The 20,472-nt window shown below is 38.3% G+C and overlaps 1 protein-coding gene across 6 annotated transcripts in view; it reads right to left on the reverse strand.

Moving 5' to 3' along the window:
• LOC144250104 (dihydropyrimidinase-related protein 2-like) overlaps nt 1–20,472 on the reverse strand; it is a 236,670-nt gene that overhangs the window by 48,424 nt on the left and 167,774 nt on the right. The window contains exon 1 of one of the 6 annotated variants that reach the window (XM_077792494.1): nt 7,482–7,559. The exons of the other annotated variants lie outside the window; for them this stretch is intronic. Coding sequence (XP_077648620.1) covers nt 7,482–7,527 — 46 coding nt within the window. The 5' untranslated portion in view covers nt 7,528–7,559. Of the gene's footprint in view, nt 1–7,481; nt 7,560–20,472 lie in introns of those variants that run through there. 6 annotated transcript variants of the gene reach the window in all.

Here is a 20,472-nt window from a genome sequence, read left to right on the forward strand (position 1 = left end):
GTGAGATTTACTTTTGAATCGGGGACTTTTAGTTAAATAGATTCCATTCTCTAATGTGGATCGAGACCTCACCTCGTCAACTGAATGCAACTGAATGGGACAAAAAGCCCACCTCTCCCAGACAAGAGGGAACTGTCCAGTGAACTACCTTTGGATTTCATCTACAACATTGATTCTTCCTGGCTCCACAGCACACTGCCTTGGGACTCAAACTGGGACACTTTCCTGGATCTCTAGCTCCTCCCAGCCAACCCTGCCCAATCCTGTGAGCCAATAGCTGACAGGCAAGTGCAGGGAAGAAGCAGAGGCCCTGCAGGGGGTGAGTGTGCTACTGGATGCCAGTCCCTGGTCAAAGCGCAGGACAGGCTTCTGAGTTTACAGGCAGGAAGGGATGATTAGTGTTGGTGGAGCCCCAGGAACCCCGCGCTCTGAGGAATTCTGAGCGCTTGGGTCATAATCGACCCCGGCAACGCCGGAGGACGTTCGGGGCAGAGAAGTGGATGGTGATGGACGCGCTTCTCAGAGCTGGTCCGATGGATCGCTGAAGTGGCCACGATGTGGTCCTGGTTTGGAGGCCTGGGCTCAGGCTTGGGCCACTTCTTGGGTCAGGTGGGGAGCAGCTTGGCTTTCCTCACCGGCCAGAGCTCCACCTTCAACAGGGAAATGCTTCTGGATGACTTAGGAGACCCAGAAGCAGCTTTACATCATTGTTGGAGAAAGGAAATGGAAACTACTGATTCCACACTAAGATGTGAGAATGAAGGACCGAAAAAGTGCTGTACTGACCTGGAAGAAAAGCATGAAGCATCAGAGCTACAAATAAACCATCAGTCTGTAAGTTCCCAGAATCAACTGCCACAGAAAGAGGTAGAGATCAGCCATCCTAAAGCAGGACAGATTGTACTGCAAGATCAAATGTTCCAACTACAGGCAGCTGCTCAATCAGTACGCTCGGGAGCTTGTGGTGTACCAACAACAACTGCACCGGCTCCGTTCGGTCCCCTGGTCGGTAGTCATTTTTCAGCCTTTCGTGATGATGACACGGACTTTAGTGACATAATTTTATCACAACAAGAAACAAACGGATTACCAACTGAAGTTGCAAAACATGAATCTGAAGTTGGCCACTCGAGGCAGATTGCTGAGGCTCAGGGAACGCACCATTCTGACTCAAGTGAAATCTGCAAAGTACTAAATACTATCAAGACTCTTCAACCAAACCAAAGTCCAGACATATATGATCATCAGCATGAAATTTCAGTTTGGGAGCAGAGTTCTACTGTGGCAGAAAAGGGAAGAACCCTTCCTCAGCATTCAGCAGTGGAAGAAGTGTTCAGGCTTCAACGAGCCCTGGCTGATGCGGAGAAGGAAATCGTGAGACTAAATGGTTTAAACCAGGATAACCGTCTTGCTGAAGACAATCTGAAACTTAAAATGCATGTTGAAGCTCTAGAAAAAGAGAAGTCATCATTGAGTCAAGAAAAAGAGGAACTTCAGATGTCACTGTCAAAACTGAGCCGTGACTATCAAGTCATGAAAAACAGAGCTTCAACGGACATGAATTTGAATGTACAGTTACTAGACTTAAAACTTCACTTGAAGGCAAAGGAGGAAGAACTGAATCAGACTATCAATGAAAAGAAAATGCTGATGGCTGAGTTAGAAGAACTGGATCATCGGAATCGGGAAGCTACAGAGCACATGATTTTGATACAAGATGAGCTATCAAAACAACAAAATGAAGGAGACCTTGTCATCAAGAAGTTGGAACAAGATCTAGATGATGAAAAAGAGAGAGTTCATCAACTTGAGGATGAGCAAATGAACATATCCCAAGAGCTGCATGTGCAGAAGGAGAAGTTAACTGAGAATGCACGGAGCCTCAGTGATTTGCATTTAACCAAGCAGAAGCTTGAAGGAAAAGTAGAAGATTTAGTAGATCAGCTAAATCAGTCACAAAAAAATAGTTCAAACATCCAGCAGGAAAACCTTGGGCTTAAGGATCACATTAGACAACTTGAAGAGGAGCTGTCTGGGTTTAAGAGTAAGTATCGAACCTCTCTGAATGAAGACTCTAACAGTCATTGTAAGGATGACATGCCTAAAGAACGAGAAGCTGAAGCTAGCAACCTAAGTCAAAATCTTTCTGAAGAGGAACAGCTCAACGAAAACTTAACGAAAGTTGCTGTTGAACTCAAGACGGAAAATGAAATGTTGATTTTAGCACGTGACGATGTAAGGCGTAAGTTGGAAGAATCTATTGCTGCTTACAATCAAATCTCTCAAGAAAAAGACACTATCACGGAGACTCTCAAAAGAGACAAAGAAGAGACTGAAGCCAAACTGCACCAGGCAGAAAAAAGACTGTTGGAAGAAGCAAATAATCACAGGCAGACTATTCAGGAACTCTCCAATGCACATGATTGGAATACCTCGGCCTTAAAGCTGAAACACGAATGTGCAGTTCAACTCAATCAAGAGAAGGACTTTGAAATAGCAGGACTCAAAAAGAATATTGAGCAAATGACTGCTGATGAAAAAGAAACTGAGGAAATTTTGGCATCTTATATAGAAGAAGAGGAGCGATTGACACAAGTCATAAATGAGAAAGAAGTTTTTATTGAAAAACTCGAAGAAAAAATTTCACAACTACAAAAGGATTTACATAAGTGTTCTCAGGCCTTAAGAGAAAATGAAACTTTAAGGCAATCCGTTGAAAGAAAGGACAAAAGTCTTACCTACATGAGAGCAGAAAACAACTATCTGCGAGTAGAACTGGAAATACTTACGGAACACCACAATCAAGCTGCACCAGTGGCTGAGCCTGAAGCTCTTGATGCTATCACAGAACTAGAATTGGAGGTATCTCAACTGAACATAGTCAAAAATCATCTGGAAGATGAAATTCAAGACCATCTGAATATAATTGAAAATCAAAACCAGCATAAAATGCAACTACTTCAGTCTTTACAGGAGCAGAAGGAGGAAATGCATGAATTTAAGTACAAGTATGAGCAGATGAATGCTGCGCATAGCCAGTTAATTTTAGAAAGAGAGGAGGAAATTAAGAACTTGCAGAAAACTATTGAAGAACTAAAAGCCCAGTTGCCTGGAGAGAGAGGAGACGCTCAAACACTGAATTCTGATATTTTTCAAGAGACCAAAGTAAAAATCCTAAGAGAAAACGAGGTTCAACACTTCCAAGAAGAAGAGAAAGCTCTGCATTCTGCTGAACTAGCCAAAGAAAAACAGTCAATAGCTGAATGGAAGAACAAGGCCGAAAAGCTAGAAGGAGAAGTAACATCACTGCAGGAACGTTTGGATCAAGCGAATGCTCTGTGGGATTCTGCTTCCAGGCTGAGAGAAGACTTAGATCTCAAGGAAGAGCAGATGGCAGAACTGAAAAAACAAAACGAGCTCCGAAAAGAAATGCTGGACCACGCACAACAGAAATTGTCGACTTTGGTCAACAGCGCAGAAGGAAAAGTGGACAAAGTCCTCATGCGAAACCTTCTAATCGCTCATTTCCAGATAACAAAAGGCAAACGTCGTCGTGAAGTATTGCAGTTGATGGGGAGCATCCTGGACGTTCCAAAGGACGAAATGGAGCACTTGTTGAATAAAGATTATGGTGGTGTCAGAAAGTGGATGAGGAGTTGCCTTGGAGGGGCTTCAACAAGTGTCCCCAGCACACCTCCGAAACCAAATCAACAACCCCAACCCGTGCTTCAGAGTTCTTTTTCAGAACCCCTTTACCAGGAAATGTTAAAGATGGAGCCAAATTAAGAGCTGGCAGAAGCACCAACGGGAATCCACTCTTGGTCCCACGTTCTGCAGCGGTGCCTCTTAGTAACCTCGCTGGAGTTGGACTTGGTGGACCTGGGCGTCCTCTTTTCACACCCATTGCAGATTTCATGCCCACCTTTACACCGTCGCCAGTGTCCCTGCACAACAGGGCCAGAGCTGTACTCCAGGATCTTCTAAATATTTAGCATTATTCTAAAGAAGCCATAACCCTTTTTGATGTTTTACAGCATGGCCTTTTGAAAAAGCACGCATGTGCTTGTAGACAAAAAGAGAAAGCAAAACAGCTGGTATATGTAAGTGTATAGCTACTAGGTATTTTATTTTATTTCTTTAGTTGTTGTTGTTGTTGTGATTTTTTGCTATAGTACTTTTTAAAAAATTTGTTTTGTTTTTTGTAGCACTTTTTGTTTATAGAATTTTGTTCCAATGTAGCAGATAATCATCACCAGTTATCAATTCTGATGTACTTTTGTGAGCCACTGTACAGAGCAGCCTTCTTGAACCACTAGTTCCAACCTCACTTAATGGCATTAAGATAAAAACGATACATGCAATCACAGGAAACGAGAGAAATCCAACCCATAAGAAGGATGTCTCAGATTTAGAGTACATGAAAACCAAATATAATGTTGCAAAACGTTGAGAATATTTAGTTTATCCAAGATAACATTGTACAACTACCAAGCGAAAATTCCAATGGGGAGGACCTAAACAGGAAGCTTAGTGGATAAATTCTAAGATGCTTTGAATCCAAATTCTATGACCCCTATCCATTTTGCTGATTTCCATTTCTCTACGAAAGTCACTTCACATTAATTCAGTTTTCCAGATGATAAATATGTCCAGAAGGAAGAGTATTTTTATGAGGCAACCCCGAAGTGGGATCACATGATCCATTGCCAATGGAAAAGTTAATTAGTAAGAATGTATCATTAAATATCTGGACTGCTTATCTACATACTATTGGGGGCTCTACAATCGTTCTTATAAACACATTTTATAAAACATTTGATCAAAACAAGTTGGGGAGAGAAATAAGCTGACAACAGTTTTTGGAAGATGGAAAGCTTTACAACAGGAGTAGTTATAACCTTTTGATAAATTAAGGTAAAAGATGAATCAAAAGTTTCTAGCTTAAGTAGGTGAAATCCGAGAAGCGAAAAAGCAGATTGCATAGCACATACTTCTCTGACACCCGTAGTTTCTAAAACCATTCAGAACGTTTTTATTAAAATTAATTTAAACAAAATTTAATATGTTTTTAAATATAAATTATACTATCATTTAATATAAGTTAATCTAATTTAAATCAATCTAATTTAAATTAATTTTATTAGTAGTATTATTTAAATTTCTTTTATTAATACGATGGTTTGATTTAAATTCATTTTATTAATTGATATTGTTTATTAACTTATGTTAAATTATAGTATGATTTATATTTAAAAATTCATTAAATTTTATTTAAATTAATACAATTTAACAAAGTAAATTTAACATAATATAGATTGAATTATTTAATATTGACTATATAATTTAATATAAATGTCAATAAAGTTAATTTTAATAAAAATGCTCTTAGTTGTTTTGGAAATTACAGGTGGCAGTGAAGTATTAGCAATATTATCTTCTTTTTTCTCCTCTTTGATTTTACCTAACTTAAGCTAGAACCTTTTGGTTTATCTTTTGCTTTACTTTACAAAAATAAAAAAAAAGGAAGAAAAACACCTAGTAGCTACACACATATCAGCTTTTCCTTTCTTATTTCTAAATTTCACCTTAACATTTACATTATTTTACCAAAATTAAGATGCCATCAGTTGTTAGGCATGAACAAAATCACTGAAACAACAACTGGAGGACGCATCCCAAAGGCACATTGGCCAAGTATTCAAAACATATAATTGTCTGAGAACCGATGAGCTCTGATAGTAAAGTTTCCCACCTATGAAAAGTTTCCCAATGCTATGGAAAATGATGACATTTCTCTTTTTGTGTTTTTTAAGCTGAGAACCAACCTAAGGTATGTTATCAGAAATTGTATGTAACTCAAGTCTTTAAATTTCTTATTTTTCCTGTACTGCAGACAAAGAGGCTCACAATTCCTTGAGCTCTACTAGCATTTTAGTGACAGGAAAAAATTCAATGATGCATAGTTGTTTATTTGCATTCAATGTCTATCAATCTTACATACTTTGGGAAGGGTCACAAGCCACGGCCCTTATGCCTCCTGCTCTATTTCAAAGCCTCCAGCATCAGTTGCAACAATTCTAGGAAACACTGGGAATACTCTATGGTACAAAATGCACAATTACTTTTATTTGAAAGCATCTCTAAGACATGAGTCATTAGGTGACTTTCTTGTTCTAAGTAAATTTACTGAATTATTATTAAGTGATAACACGGTAAGCCAAAATGAAAAATGAAAGCATATGCTTCAAATCAGAGCAAGGAAGAAATAAGAAGGTATGATGTGTGGTAAAAATACACGAACATGCAAATATTATCCAGCCTTCTTACGTCAAATGTCCTCTCTTTTATTTATTTATTTTTTGGAGGTTACATTCTTGCATGATATGCATGGAACAACTTTTGGGGGGATACGATCAGAAATTCAGCACTAAAATCTGCCTTCCTGTAACATCACACGGCTTACTCCCGAGAAGAATATCAAAGTATATATTTGGCTTCGACTTGCCAAATTACTTGGAATCTTATTCCAGTAGACTTCACACGGTTGGGAAAAGCAGAGTTCAGATTTGTCATGAGAGATTTTTATATATTCTGCTCACTCCATTGTGTCTAGGTGAGCCTTTGGGTTTCAATGCCTGGAAACACACTTCTTATATTTCAGAATTGAAGAGCTCTTGGAAACGGCGACCTCACTGCATTCTTGAGAAAAATATGTTATACAGGTACTCAGAAAATTACAAAGATTAATCTAGATCCAAGGTTTTTTTAAGACAAGGGGTTTAATGGAGAACACAGCAAGATAGCCTTAGAAATTTCATACTCCCTGCATTCTTAGGAAAAGCTGCTATATTGTAAAGAATAACACCAAACAGAAAAGTTCCTAAGAAAATATTGTGCTTTCAGTTTCCTTGTCTCATAAATTTTATTAAAGTTTCATTAAAGACCCTGTATTTGCTAGCCTTTTTATTAAATACTTTTTTGAGATATTCTATTAATGTCTATGACTGGATTTTACTTGGTCTCACATGAATGTCGCTCCCTGTGACAAAGGGTACATGGGAGGCAGGCAGGATCAGCCTGTCCTCTCCGAGGCACCAGCTGTCCGAACCAGGCTCTGACAGAGGTAGTGAAGGGCACTAGCGTCTCCTGGACTGAGCGAGAGGGTAAGTATCTGAGTGATATTAATTGTGTATAAATGCCACATTTTTTTTTATGCATTCATCTACTAAGTTGTTTCCACAATTTAGCTAATGTGAATTTTGCTGCTATAAACATTGATGCGGCTGTGTCCCTGTAGTATGCAGTTTTTAAGTCCTTTGGGTATAGACCAAAAAGAGGGATAGCTAGGTCAAATGGTGGTTCTATTCCCAAATTTCCAAGGAATTGCCGCCAAACTGCTTTCCATATTGGCTGCACCAATCTACAGTCCCACCGACAGTGTAGGAGTGTACATTTTTCCTGAAATCCTCACCAACACTTACTGTTGTTGTCTTCATCATAGCTGCCATTTTCAAAAATCGCTGACATTCTAACTGGAGGGAGGTGCAATTAAACCCCTATCTCTCACCATGCACCAAACTCCACTCAAATGAATCAAGGACCTAGGAATAAAACCAGAGACCTTGCATGTAACAGAAGAAAAAGTAGGCCCTAATTCCAATCATATGGGATTAGTCCCAAAATTCCTTAATAAGACTCCTATAGCACAAGAATTAAAATCAAGTATCAATAAATGAGATAGATTCAAACTAAAAAAGTTTCTTCTCCACAAAACAAACAATCTGGGAGGTGAATAGGGATCCTACATCTTGGGAGAAAAGTTTTGCCCCATCACACATCAGATAGAGCACTAATCTCTAGGGTATAGAAAGAACTCACAAATCTAAATACACACACACACACACACACACACACACACACACATAAATAAATAAATGAATGAATGAATGAATGAATGAATGAATGAATGAACGAACGAATAAATAAATAAATAAAATAAAATAAAATAACCCATTCAATAAATGGGCCACGGACCTGAACAGACACTTCTCCCAAGATGATATAAAATTAATCAACAAATTTATGCAAATATGCTCATCATCACTAGCACTTAGAGAAGTGAAAATCAAAACTACACTAAGATTTGAGGTTCAATCTTAAAGGCTGAAAATGAGCATGTTTCACCTCTCTTTCTCCTTCTACCACCAAATCCTCATAGAAATTAGAAAAGGACATTTGAAATGCTCAGTGATCCAAAATAAGAATGAGAATTTCAAGGACTGAACACAAAAATAGATTATGAAAGAGTAGATCAAGTTGAAAAGACAAAAGCAAACATAGAACGTGCAAGGAAACAGTTCACTTGCAGAAGCTGAGAGGTAACAGGCTGCTTCATGCTTTCAGTATTACATACCAGGGATCACAGAGCACAGGACAACAATAAGATAGTTATCTGGGGTACCACACCGTGGGGTACATAGAGCAAAAACATGGGAAACCCTGCAGAATAAAAGGCATCAACTGAACATCCCTCTCTCAGAACCCAAACAAGGAACCACCAACAAGCAGGGAGGGATAGAGAAGAGCTGTGTAATGCACTTAAGAAGCCTGACTGAGGAGCTATACCAAGAAGTTGTACCATGCACACAAAACTACATATCATGTTCAAACACACAGGCTACAGCCACCAAAATTTACCATGCCCTAGACCACAATGAAAACGCCAGCCAATTCCGTAAAGGTGTTATCACACAGGCTGCAATTCCTTGTGCATCTAAAATTAGAAGAATTTTGACTCCTCAAAAAAAAAAAAAAAAAAAAAAAATTCCATATACAATGAAATTAGGGCCATAGAAACAATTCCAAATAATTGTTAGATTAAAGCAAAAATCAAGATGGAATTAAATTAAAATACTATAATGGCAGAAGCAACAGGGATTTAGATATATGTATTTGAAAAGAGATTGAAATCAAACGGCATATGCTTTTAACATAAAAACATAAGAAAATACCTGGATACTGGATAAAATAATGTAAATGTTAAGGCAAAATTTAGAAAAAAACAAAGGAAAAGCTGATGTGTGTAGCTACTGGGTGTTTTGTCTTCCCATTTTTATCTTGGTAAATTAAGAGAAAAGATAAACAAAAGTTTCTAGCTTAAGTTAGGCAAAATGAGAGAGCAGACAAAAGTAGAATATATAGCTAATATTTCTCTGATACCTGTAGTTTCTAAAACCACTAAGTGGATTTTTATTAAAATTAATCTTAATATTTTTATTATATAGTTCATATTAAATGATTTAATCTATATTAAATGTTATTTAAATTGACTTTGTTAAATTGTATTAATTTAAATGAAATTTAATGAATTTTTAGTATACTGATTTTAAGTCCTTTAGTTATAAACCAATGAGTGGGACAGCTGGGTCAAATGGTGCTTCCGATCCCAGTTTTCCGAGGAATTTTCATACTGCTTTTCAGACTGGCTGCATCAATTTGCAGTGCCACCAGCAATGTATACGTGTACCTTTTTCCCCCACATCCTCGCCAACATTTACTGTTGCTTATATTCTTGATGATTGCCATTCTGATTGAAGTGAGATGAAATCTTAGAGTAGTTTTGATTTGCATCTCTCTCATTACTAGTGAAGTTGAACATTTTTTCATATATTTATTGACTGATTGTATTGCTTCTTCTGTGAAGTGTCTGTTCAATACCTTGCCCTTTACATTAAAATAAATATATATATATATAAAATATATATATATATATATATATATATAAAATATATATATATATATATATATATATATATATTGTTTATTGCTGGCAAAAATAGAGTATCATTGAATAGTTCCAAAGTTTAGAGACTTCTAAAAAAGTGGCTTTTATAGACTTTCATGAGTTGAAAACTAGTTGTATTTCTAATAGGGTGGAGCTCAGTAATCACTATGTTGCCATCAAGAAAGCCCGGCAGATGTTTGCCCAGTGGAATGAAAGAAAAAAAAAAAAAAAAAACCAGAATTGAGAACATCATCCAGGCAAATCAGTAGGCAACTGATTCTAGTTCGAGGCAGACAATTAATCTGTTGACGAATCTACTTTCACAGTTTGTACATAACATTTATGGACTATTATTTTAAATTCTATTTTAAAAATATTTATTATTTAGCCTTTAGTGGACACAACATCTTTATTTTATTTTTTTTTTTTTTTTATGTAGTGCTGAGGATCAAACCCCATGCCTCACGCATGCTAGGTGAACGAGCTACTACTTGAGCCATAGACCCAACACTCTCTTAAATTCTTATTTCCACCTTGCTTCTTTATGATAATGAGAATTCAAATTTATGGGTAATATATCATTCACTGAACAACTTCTCAGTCCAAATCAATCCTTCTACTACTGTATTGTCACTGGAGTGTTATGTTAATCTTCCTACAAACGTGTGCGGAACATTTCATTGATTATGCCAATTCTTAAAGATACAAATGTGCCGAGCCCTAATATCCAGAGTACACAAAGAACTCAAAAAGTAAACATTAAGAAAACAAACAACCCAATCAACAAATGGGCCAAGGACCTGAACAGACACTTCTCAGAGAAGGATACACAATTAATCAAAAAATACACGGAAAAAAATGCTCACCATCTCTAGCAATCAGAGAAATGCAAATTAAAACCACTCTAAGATACCAAATCAGTCCAGTAAGAATGGCAGCCATTAGGAAGTCAAACAACAACAAGTGCTGGCAAGGATGTGGGGGGAAAAGGTACACTTGTACATTGCTGGTGCGACTGCAAATTGGTGCAGCCAATTTGGAAAGCATTATGGAGGTTCCTGGGAAAGCTGGGAATGGAACCACCATTCGACCCAGCTATTCCCCTTCTCGGACTATTCCCAAAGACCTAAAAAGAGCATGCTATAGGGATACAGCTACATCAAGGTTCACAGCAGCACAATTCACAATAGCTAGAATGTGGAACCAACCTAGATGCCAGTCAATAGATGAATGGATAAGAAAATGTGGCATTTGTACACAATGGAATATTACTCAGCACTAAAAAATAACAAAACCATGGCATTTGCAGGGAAATGGATGGCATTAGAGGAGATTATGCTAAGTGAAGTTAGCCAATCCCTAGGAAAGAAATGCTGAATGTCTTCTTTCATATAAGGAGGGGGACTCAAAACAGAGCAGGCTGGAAGAGCATGAAAAGAAGACTACCAATTAGAAGGGACAAGAGGTGGGAGGGAATGGGAGAGAGAAGGGGAATTTCATGGAAATGGAAGGATACCCTCATTGTTACACACAATTACATAGAAGAGGATGTGAGGGGAAAGGGGGAAAAAAGGAGAGAAATGAATTACAGTAGCTGGGGTAGAGAGAGATTATGGGAGGGGAGGGGACAGAAGGGGGGATAGGGAGGGAATAGGAAAGGCAGCAGAATATAACAGACACTAGTATGGCAGTATGTATAAACCTGCACGTACAGCCAATGTGATCCTGCAAACTGTACACGTGGTAAAAATAAGAATTCATACCCCACTTGAATCAAATGTATGAAATATGATATGTCAAGATCATTGTAATTTTTTTTTAAGCAACCAATAAAAATTTAAAAAAAGAAACGAGACAAGGCCCATATTAAAGAGATTTAAAAATTCTACTGAAATCTATAAGAAAATGTTTGAATGAATCATGAGGTATTAAAAGAAGTACAAACTTAATATCTTGCATAGAATTTATCACCCTATGTTTATAGACTCAAAAAGCTTTCCTTACTTTAACCTTCAACTGTGTTTTAACAAAGCCACATTATTCAGGGCTCTCTACTTCTGGCTTTATTCTTTCTTACTTAGTCTTTTCCCCCATATGAGATCCTCACCACCACAGTCGTCAATGGCTGACCTTGCATTATATTTCAAGGATCACTCTATGTAACATCTTCTCCATTGACTGACTGTATTCAATTGCACTTCATAGCAGGAAATGTATATAACACAGCTTTATGTTGTTCACAATATCTACCACAATACCTTGTACTTTTTGGGCGCTGAATATATGTATAAGGATACACTTATGATTACTGGATCCTTTTTGTCACGTGTGCTCGCGAATGAGCCAGGGTTTTCCCTCCATATCCCCTATAGTTTCCAGGAATATTCCAAACATATTGAGAAGAAGAGAAATGCTTTTATTTGGACGGTCAGTTTCGAATACACTAGGTAGGTATCTCTCTCAGATAGAAATACAAAATGACAAACAGCTGTGGTCAGAGTGAACCATGCTAGAAGACCGAATCTGAGTGATCAGAAATGCCTTTCAGCAGGAGGAGCAACAACCACTGGAACCAGATTCAAGCCAAATGGGATAGGTCTTACACTGAAAAAGGATCATTATTTGTGATTTAAAACAATAAACAAACACAGAACACCTAAAGAGAAGGAGGCACCCTGCTATAATTTGGATCTGGAATGTTGCCCAAAGGTCATGTGTTGAAAGCTTGGACCCCAATCTACCAGCATTCAGAACGGACTCTACAGAAAGGTGAATTGAATCCTGAGCTCTAACCTCGTCTGTGGATCAATCCACTGATGGGTTCATGATTGGACAGGACTATCGGGAGTTGGTCAAAACTGTGGGCGGTAGGGCCTAGTTGGAGGGTAGGCCACTGGAGTTGATTCCCTGGAAGGGTACATCATATTCCTCAGTCCTCTCTTCCCCTCACCATTTCCCTGATCTCCATGAGTTGAGAAGCTCTGTTTTGAAGCCAGGCTCTCTGCCATGGTAATCTGCCTCACTTCAGGCCACAGCAATGGAGCCTGAAATTGAACCAAAATAAATATTTACTCATTTAATTTTCTCAGGTATGTTGTCAAAGTGATGAAAAAGTCTTCTAACACACACACACACACACACACACACACACACACAGGAGGAATGGTCTAAAGGGAGAAAAGGACACTTGGTATTGTTGATGCCTTCTTCAACAGTAGACACAGCTGGGGTACAGCGTGGATTCTCACTTCAGCAGATGCTAAAAGGGGCTTAAATTTTTATTTTAGTCTTTTATGAGGAGACATTGACTAACACAGGCCTGACTTCTCTCTCAGATTTGGAGATGAATAAGAAGGACCAAGAAGATTTCCTTTTCTAGCACAGGACACAAATGCAGTCACTAGTTTCTATAGCGATCTGAGTAATTATGTCTACTTGCTCTATCTTGAAGGCAAGAGACATTATGAGGTGATTCATATGATCCTCAGAATCTATTTAACCATTAATTTTCCAAAAATTCTTCCTTTTTTAAAATTTTATTTCTGCCACCTTGGGGTTTTGTTTCCTGAACAGACATATAGAAAGAACAGCTCAAGGAAAAGAGTCTCCTGAATATGGGCTCTGGGAAGAGAGTAATGGGAGCAAACCCAAACCCCTTCTAAAGGGTAATAAGGAAAATGATCCTAAAGGAAACAAAAAGGCAAATATGAACAAAGTGGCAGCAGGCTCCATTTGTTGGCCACTTTCTCTGCACCAGCCATCAGGTGAGAACTACACACACTATGTTCTCATTTACTGTTCAACTCATGCTTGTGAGAGAGGTTTCATAAATGCATTCTGTCAGTTTAGCTCCAAAATTGCTTTGGTCCCAACTGGTCTGTCTGTTACAGCCCACGTGCTTCCTCTCTTTGCTTTGTCCCCAACTCTACAAAACTGCCTCCTCATTAACTTGTTGGAATTTAAACACCTTGGAAAGCAGGGCCTTATCTTAACTCCTTCTGATCCTTAGAGGTATGGGAATTACATTTAGGATTGTTACTCCATAGTAGAAAATTTCTCAACTTTCTATTTCGCTCTGTACTCTTGAAACCTGGATTATATTTGGCACTGATAAACAACCATAGGTGAAGTGAACATCAACCTATTGGCTCTAAAACAAATTTTTCTTAAGTGAAATTTAAGCGGAATTTTTGAGCACTTAAATAAACTTCAATCAGAATCAACAAGGACCAAATAATATTAAAATGAACTCGAAAATTTATAGATTAACAGCAAAAGTTTACTTTTGGAAAGGGTAAAGATGGTTCTTTAGTGAAATTTAATCCGTATTATAATTTGAATTCTGAGACTGATTAAGACTCTGTGATGGTTAATTTTATATGTTAACTCGTCTGGGCTACGATGCCCAGATACTTGGCCAACTTTTATTCTGGGTGTGTCTGTGCTGGTGTTATGGGGTGAGATTTACTTTTGAATCGGGGACTTTTAGTTAAATAGATTCCATTCTCTAATGTGGATCGAGACCTCACCTCGTCAACTGAATGCAACTGAATGGGACAAAAAGCCCACCTCTCCCAGACAAGAGGGAACTGTCCAGTGAACTACCTTTGGATTTCATCTACAACATTGATTCTTCCTGGCTCCACAGCACACTGCCTTGGGACTCAAACTGGGACACTTTCCTGGATCTCTAGCTCCTCCCAGCCAACCCTGCCCAATCCTGTGAGCCAATAGCTGACAGGCAAGTGCAGGGAAGAAGCAGAGGCCCTGCAGGGGGTGAGTGTGCTACTGGATGCCAGTCCCTGGTCAAAGCGCAGGACAGGCTTCTGAGTTTACAGGCAGGAAGGGATGATTAGTGTTGGTGGAGCCCCAGGAACCCCGCGCTCTGAGGAATTCTGAGCGCTTGGGTCATAATCGACCCCGGCAACGCCGGAGGACGTTCGGGGCAGAGAAGTGGATGGTGATGGACGCGCTTCTCAGAGCTGGTCCGATGGATCGCTGAAGTGGCCACGATGTGGTCCTGGTTTGGAGGCCTGGGCTCAGGCTTGGGCCACTTCTTGGGTCAGGTGGGGAGCAGCTTGGCTTTCCTCACCGGCCAGAGCTCCACCTTCAACAGGGAAATGCTTCTGGATGACTTAGGAGACCCAGAAGCAGCTTTACATCATTGTTGGAGAAAGGAAATGGAAACTACTGATTCCACACTAAGATGTGAGAATGAAGGACCGAAAAAGTGCTGTACTGACCTGGAAGAAAAGCATGAAGCATCAGAGCTACAAATAAACCATCAGTCTGTAAGTTCCCAGAATCAACTGCCACAGAAAGAGGTAGAGATCAGCCATCCTAAAGCAGGACAGATTGTACTGCAAGATCAAATGTTCCAACTACAGGCAGCTGCTCAATCAGTACGCTCGGGAGCTTGTGGTGTACCAACAACAACTGCACCGGCTCCGTTCGGTCCCCTGGTCGGTAGTCATTTTTCAGCCTTTCGTGATGATGACACGGACTTTAGTGACATAATTTTATCACAACAAGAAACAAACGGATTACCAACTGAAGTTGCAAAACATGAATCTGAAGTTGGCCACTCGAGGCAGATTGCTGAGGCTCAGGGAACGCACCATTCTGACTCAAGTGAAATCTGCAAAGTACTAAATACTATCAAGACTCTTCAACCAAACCAAAGTCCAGACATATATGATCATCAGCATGAAATTTCAGTTTGGGAGCAGAGTTCTACTGTGGCAGAAAAGGGAAGAACCCTTCCTCAGCATTCAGCAGTGGAAGAAGTGTTCAGGCTTCAACGAGCCCTGGCTGATGCGGAGAAGGAAATCGTGAGACTAAATGGTTTAAACCAGGATAACCGTCTTGCTGAAGACAATCTGAAACTTAAAATGCATGTTGAAGCTCTAGAAAAAGAGAAGTCATCATTGAGTCAAGAAAAAGAGGAACTTCAGATGTCACTGTCAAAACTGAGCCGTGACTATCAAGTCATGAAAAACAGAGCTTCAACGGACATGAATTTGAATGTACAGTTACTAGACTTAAAACTTCACTTGAAGGCAAAGGAGGAAGAACTGAATCAGACTATCAATGAAAAGAAAATGCTGATGGCTGAGTTAGAAGAACTGGATCATCGGAATCGGGAAGCTACAGAGCACATGATTTTGATACAAGATGAGCTATCAAAACAACAAAATGAAGGAGACCTTGTCATCAAGAAGTTGGAACAAGATCTAGATGATGAAAAAGAGAGAGTTCATCAACTTGAGGATGAGCAAATGAACATATCCCAAGAGCTGCATGTGCAGAAGGAGAAGTTAACTGAGAATGCACGGAGCCTCAGTGATTTGCATTTAACCAAGCAGAAGCTTGAAGGAAAAGTAGAAGATTTAGTAGATCAGCTAAATCAGTCACAAAAAAATAGTTCAAACATCCAGCAGGAAAACCTTGGGCTTAAGGATCACATTAGACAACTTGAAGAGGAGCTGTCTGGGTTTAAGAGTAAGTATCGAACCTCTCTGAATGAAGACTCTAACAGTCATTGTAAGGATGACATGCCTAAAGAACGAGAAGCTGAAGCTAGCAACCTAAGTCAAAATCTTTCTGAAGAGGAACAGCTCAACGAAAACTTAACGAAAGTTGCTGTTGAACTCAAGACGGAAAATGAAATGTTGATTTTAGCACGTGACGATGTAAGGCGTAAGTTGGAAGAATCTATTGCTGCTTACAATCAAATCTCTCAAGAAAAAGACACTATCACGGAGACTCTCAAAAGAGACAAAGAAGAGACTGAAGCCAAACTGCACCAGGCAGAAAAAAGACTGTTGGAAGAAGCAAATAATCACAGGCAGACTATTCAGGAACTCTCCAATGCACATGATTGGAATACCTCGGCCTTAAAGCTGAAACACGAATGTGCAGTTCAACTCAATCAAGAGAAGGACTTTGAAATAGCAGGACTCAAAAAGAATATTGAGCAAATGACTGCTGATGAAAAAGAAACTGAGGAAATTTTGGCATCTTATATAGAAGAAGAGGAGCGATTGACACAAGTCATAAATGAGAAAGAAGTTTTTATTGAAAAACTCGAAGAAAAAATTTCACAACTACAAAAGGATTTACATAAGTGTTCTCAGGCCTTAAGAGAAAATGAAACTTTAAGGCAATCCGTTGAAAGAAAGGACAAAAGTCTTACCTACATGAGAGCAGAAAACAACTATCTGCGAGTAGAACTGGAAATACTTACGGAACACCACAATCAAGCTGCACCAGTGGCTGAGCCTGAAGCTCTTGATGCTATCACAGAACTAGAATTGGAGGTATCTCAACTGAACATAGTCAAAAATCATCTGGAAGATGAAATTCAAGACCATCTGAATATAATTGAAAATCAAAACCAGCATAAAATGCAACTACTTCAGTCTTTACAGGAGCAGAAGGAGGAAATGCATGAATTTAAGTACAAGTATGAGCAGATGAATGCTGCGCATAGCCAGTTAATTTTAGAAAGAGAGGAGGAAATTAAGAACTTGCAGAAAACTATTGAAGAACTAAAAGCCCAGTTGCCTGGAGAGAGAGGAGACGCTCAAACACTGAATTCTGATATTTTTCAAGAGACCAAAGTAAAAATCCTAAGAGAAAACGAGGTTCAACACTTCCAAGAAGAAGAGAAAGCTCTGCATTCTGCTGAACTAGCCAAAGAAAAACAGTCAATAGCTGAATGGAAGAACAAGGCCGAAAAGCTAGAAGGAGAAGTAACATCACTGCAGGAACGTTTGGATCAAGCGAATGCTCTGTGGGATTCTGCTTCCAGGCTGAGAGAAGACTTAGATCTCAAGGAAGAGCAGATGGCAGAACTGAAAAAACAAAACGAGCTCCGAAAAGAAATGCTGGACCACGCACAACAGAAATTGTCGACTTTGGTCAACAGCGCAGAAGGAAAAGTGGACAAAGTCCTCATGCGAAACCTTCTAATCGCTCATTTCCAGATAACAAAAGGCAAACGTCGTCGTGAAGTATTGCAGTTGATGGGGAGCATCCTGGACGTTCCAAAGGACGAAATGGAGCACTTGTTGAATAAAGATTATGGTGGTGTCAGAAAGTGGATGAGGAGTTGCCTTGGAGGGGCTTCAACAAGTGTCCCCAGCACACCTCCGAAACCAAATCAACAACCCCAACCCGTGCTTCAGAGTTCTTTTTCAGAACCCCTTTACCAGGAAATGTTAAAGATGGAGCCAAATTAAGAGCTGGCAGAAGCACCAACGGGAATCCACTCTTGGTCCCACGTTCTGCAGCGGTGCCTCTTAGTAACCTCGCTGGAGTTGGACTTGGTGGACCTGGGCGTCCTCTTTTCACACCCATTGCAGATTTCATGCCCACCTTTACACCGTCGCCAGTGTCCCTGCACAACAGGGCCAGAGCTGTACTCCAGGATCTTCTAAATATTTAGCATTATTCTAAAGAAGCCATAACCCTTTTTGATGTTTTACAGCATGGCCTTTTGAAAAAGCACGCATGTGCTTGTAGACAAAAAGAGAAAGCAAAACAGCTGGTATATGTAAGTGTATAGCTACTAGGTATTTTATTTTATTTCTTTAGTTGTTGTTGTTGTTGTGATTTTTTGCTATAGTACTTTTTAAAAAATTTGTTTTGTTTTTTGTAGCACTTTTTGTTTATAGAATTTTGTTCCAATGTAGCAGATAATCATCACCAGTTATCAATTCTGATGTACTTTTGTGAGCCACTGTACAGAGCAGCCTTCTTGAACCACTAGTTCCAACCTCACTTAATGGCATTAAGATAAAAACGATACATGCAATCACAGGAAACGAGAGAAATCCAACCCATAAGAAGGATGTCTCAGATTTAGAGTACATGAAAACCAAATATAATGTTGCAAAACGTTGAGAATATTTAGTTTATCCAAGATAACATTGTACAACTACCAAGCGAAAATTCCAATGGGGAGGACCTAAACAGGAAGCTTAGTGGATAAATTCTAAGATGCTTTGAATCCAAATTCTATGACCCCTATCCATTTTGCTGATTTCCATTTCTCTACGAAAGTCACTTCACATTAATTCAGTTTTCCAGATGATAAATATGTCCAGAAGGAAGAGTATTTTTATGAGGCAACCCCGAAGTGGGATCACATGATCCATTGCCAATGGAAAAGTTAATTAGTAAGAATGTATCATTAAATATCTGGACTGCTTATCTACATACTATTGGGGGCTCTACAATCGTTCTTATAAACACATTTTATAAAACATTTGATCAAAACAAGTTGGGGAGAGAAATAAGCTGACAACAGTTTTTGGAAGATGGAAAGCTTTACAACAGGAGTAGTTATAACCTTTTGATAAATTAAGGTAAAAGATGAATCAAAAGTTTCTAGCTTAAGTAGGTGAAATCCGAGAAGCGAAAAAGCAGATTGCATAGCACATACTTCTCTGACACCCGTAGTTTCTAAAACCATTCAGAACGTTTTTATTAAAATTAATTTAAACAAAATTTAATATGTTTTTAAATATAAATTATACTATCATTTAATATAAGTTAATCTAATTTAAATCAATCTAATTTAAATTAATTTTATTAGTAGTATTATTTAAATTTCTTTTATTAATACGATGGTTTGATTTAAATTCATTTTATTAATTGATATTGTTTATTAACTTATGTTAAATTATAGTATGATTTATATTTAAAAATTCATTAAATTTTATTTAAATTAATACAATTTAACAAAGTAAATTTAACATAATATAGATTGAATTATTTAATATTGACTATATAATTTAATATAAATGTCAATAAAGTTAATTTTAATAAAAATGCTCTTAGTTGTTTTGGAAATTACAGGTGGCAGTGAAGTATTAGCAATATTATCTTCTTTTTTCTCCTCTTTGATTTTACCTAACTTAAGCTAGAACCTTTTGGTTTATCTTTTGCTTTACTTTACAAAAATAAAAAAAAAGGAAGAAAAACACCTAGTAGCTACACACATATCAGCTTTTCCTTTCTTATTTCTAAATTTCACCTTAACATTTACATTATTTTACCAAAATTAAGATGCCATCAGTTGTTAGGCATGAACAAAATCACTGAAACAACAACTGGAGGACGCATCCCAAAGGCACATTGGCCAAGTATTCAAAACATATAATTGTCTGAGAACCGATGAGCTCTGATAGTAAAGTTTCCCACCTATGAAAAGTTTCCCAATGCTATGGAAAATGATGACATTTCTCTTTTTGTGTTTTTTAAGCTGAGAACCAACCTAAGGTATGTTATCAGAAATTGTATGTAACTCAAGTCTTTAAATTTCTTATTTTTCCTGTACTGCAGACAAAGAGGCTCACAATTCCTTGAGCTCTACTAGCATTTTAGTGACAGGAAAAAATTCAATGATGCATAGTTGTTTATTTGCATTCAATGTCTATCAATCTTACATACTTTGGGAAGGGTCACAAGCCACGGCCCTTATGCCTCCTGCTCTATTTCAAAGCCTCCAGCATCAGTTGCAACAATTCTAGGAAACACTGGGAATACTCTATGGTACAAAATGCACAATTACTTTTATTTGAAAGCATCTCTAAGACATGAGTCATTAGGTGACTTTCTTGTTCTAAGTAAATTTACTGAATTATTATTAAGTGATAACACGGTAAGCCAAAATGAAAAAT

The sequence above is a fragment of the Urocitellus parryii genome, chromosome 14, assembly GCF_045843805.1.
Source record: "Urocitellus parryii isolate mUroPar1 chromosome 14, mUroPar1.hap1, whole genome shotgun sequence".
Lineage (NCBI taxonomy): Eukaryota > Metazoa > Chordata > Mammalia > Rodentia > Sciuridae > Urocitellus > Urocitellus parryii.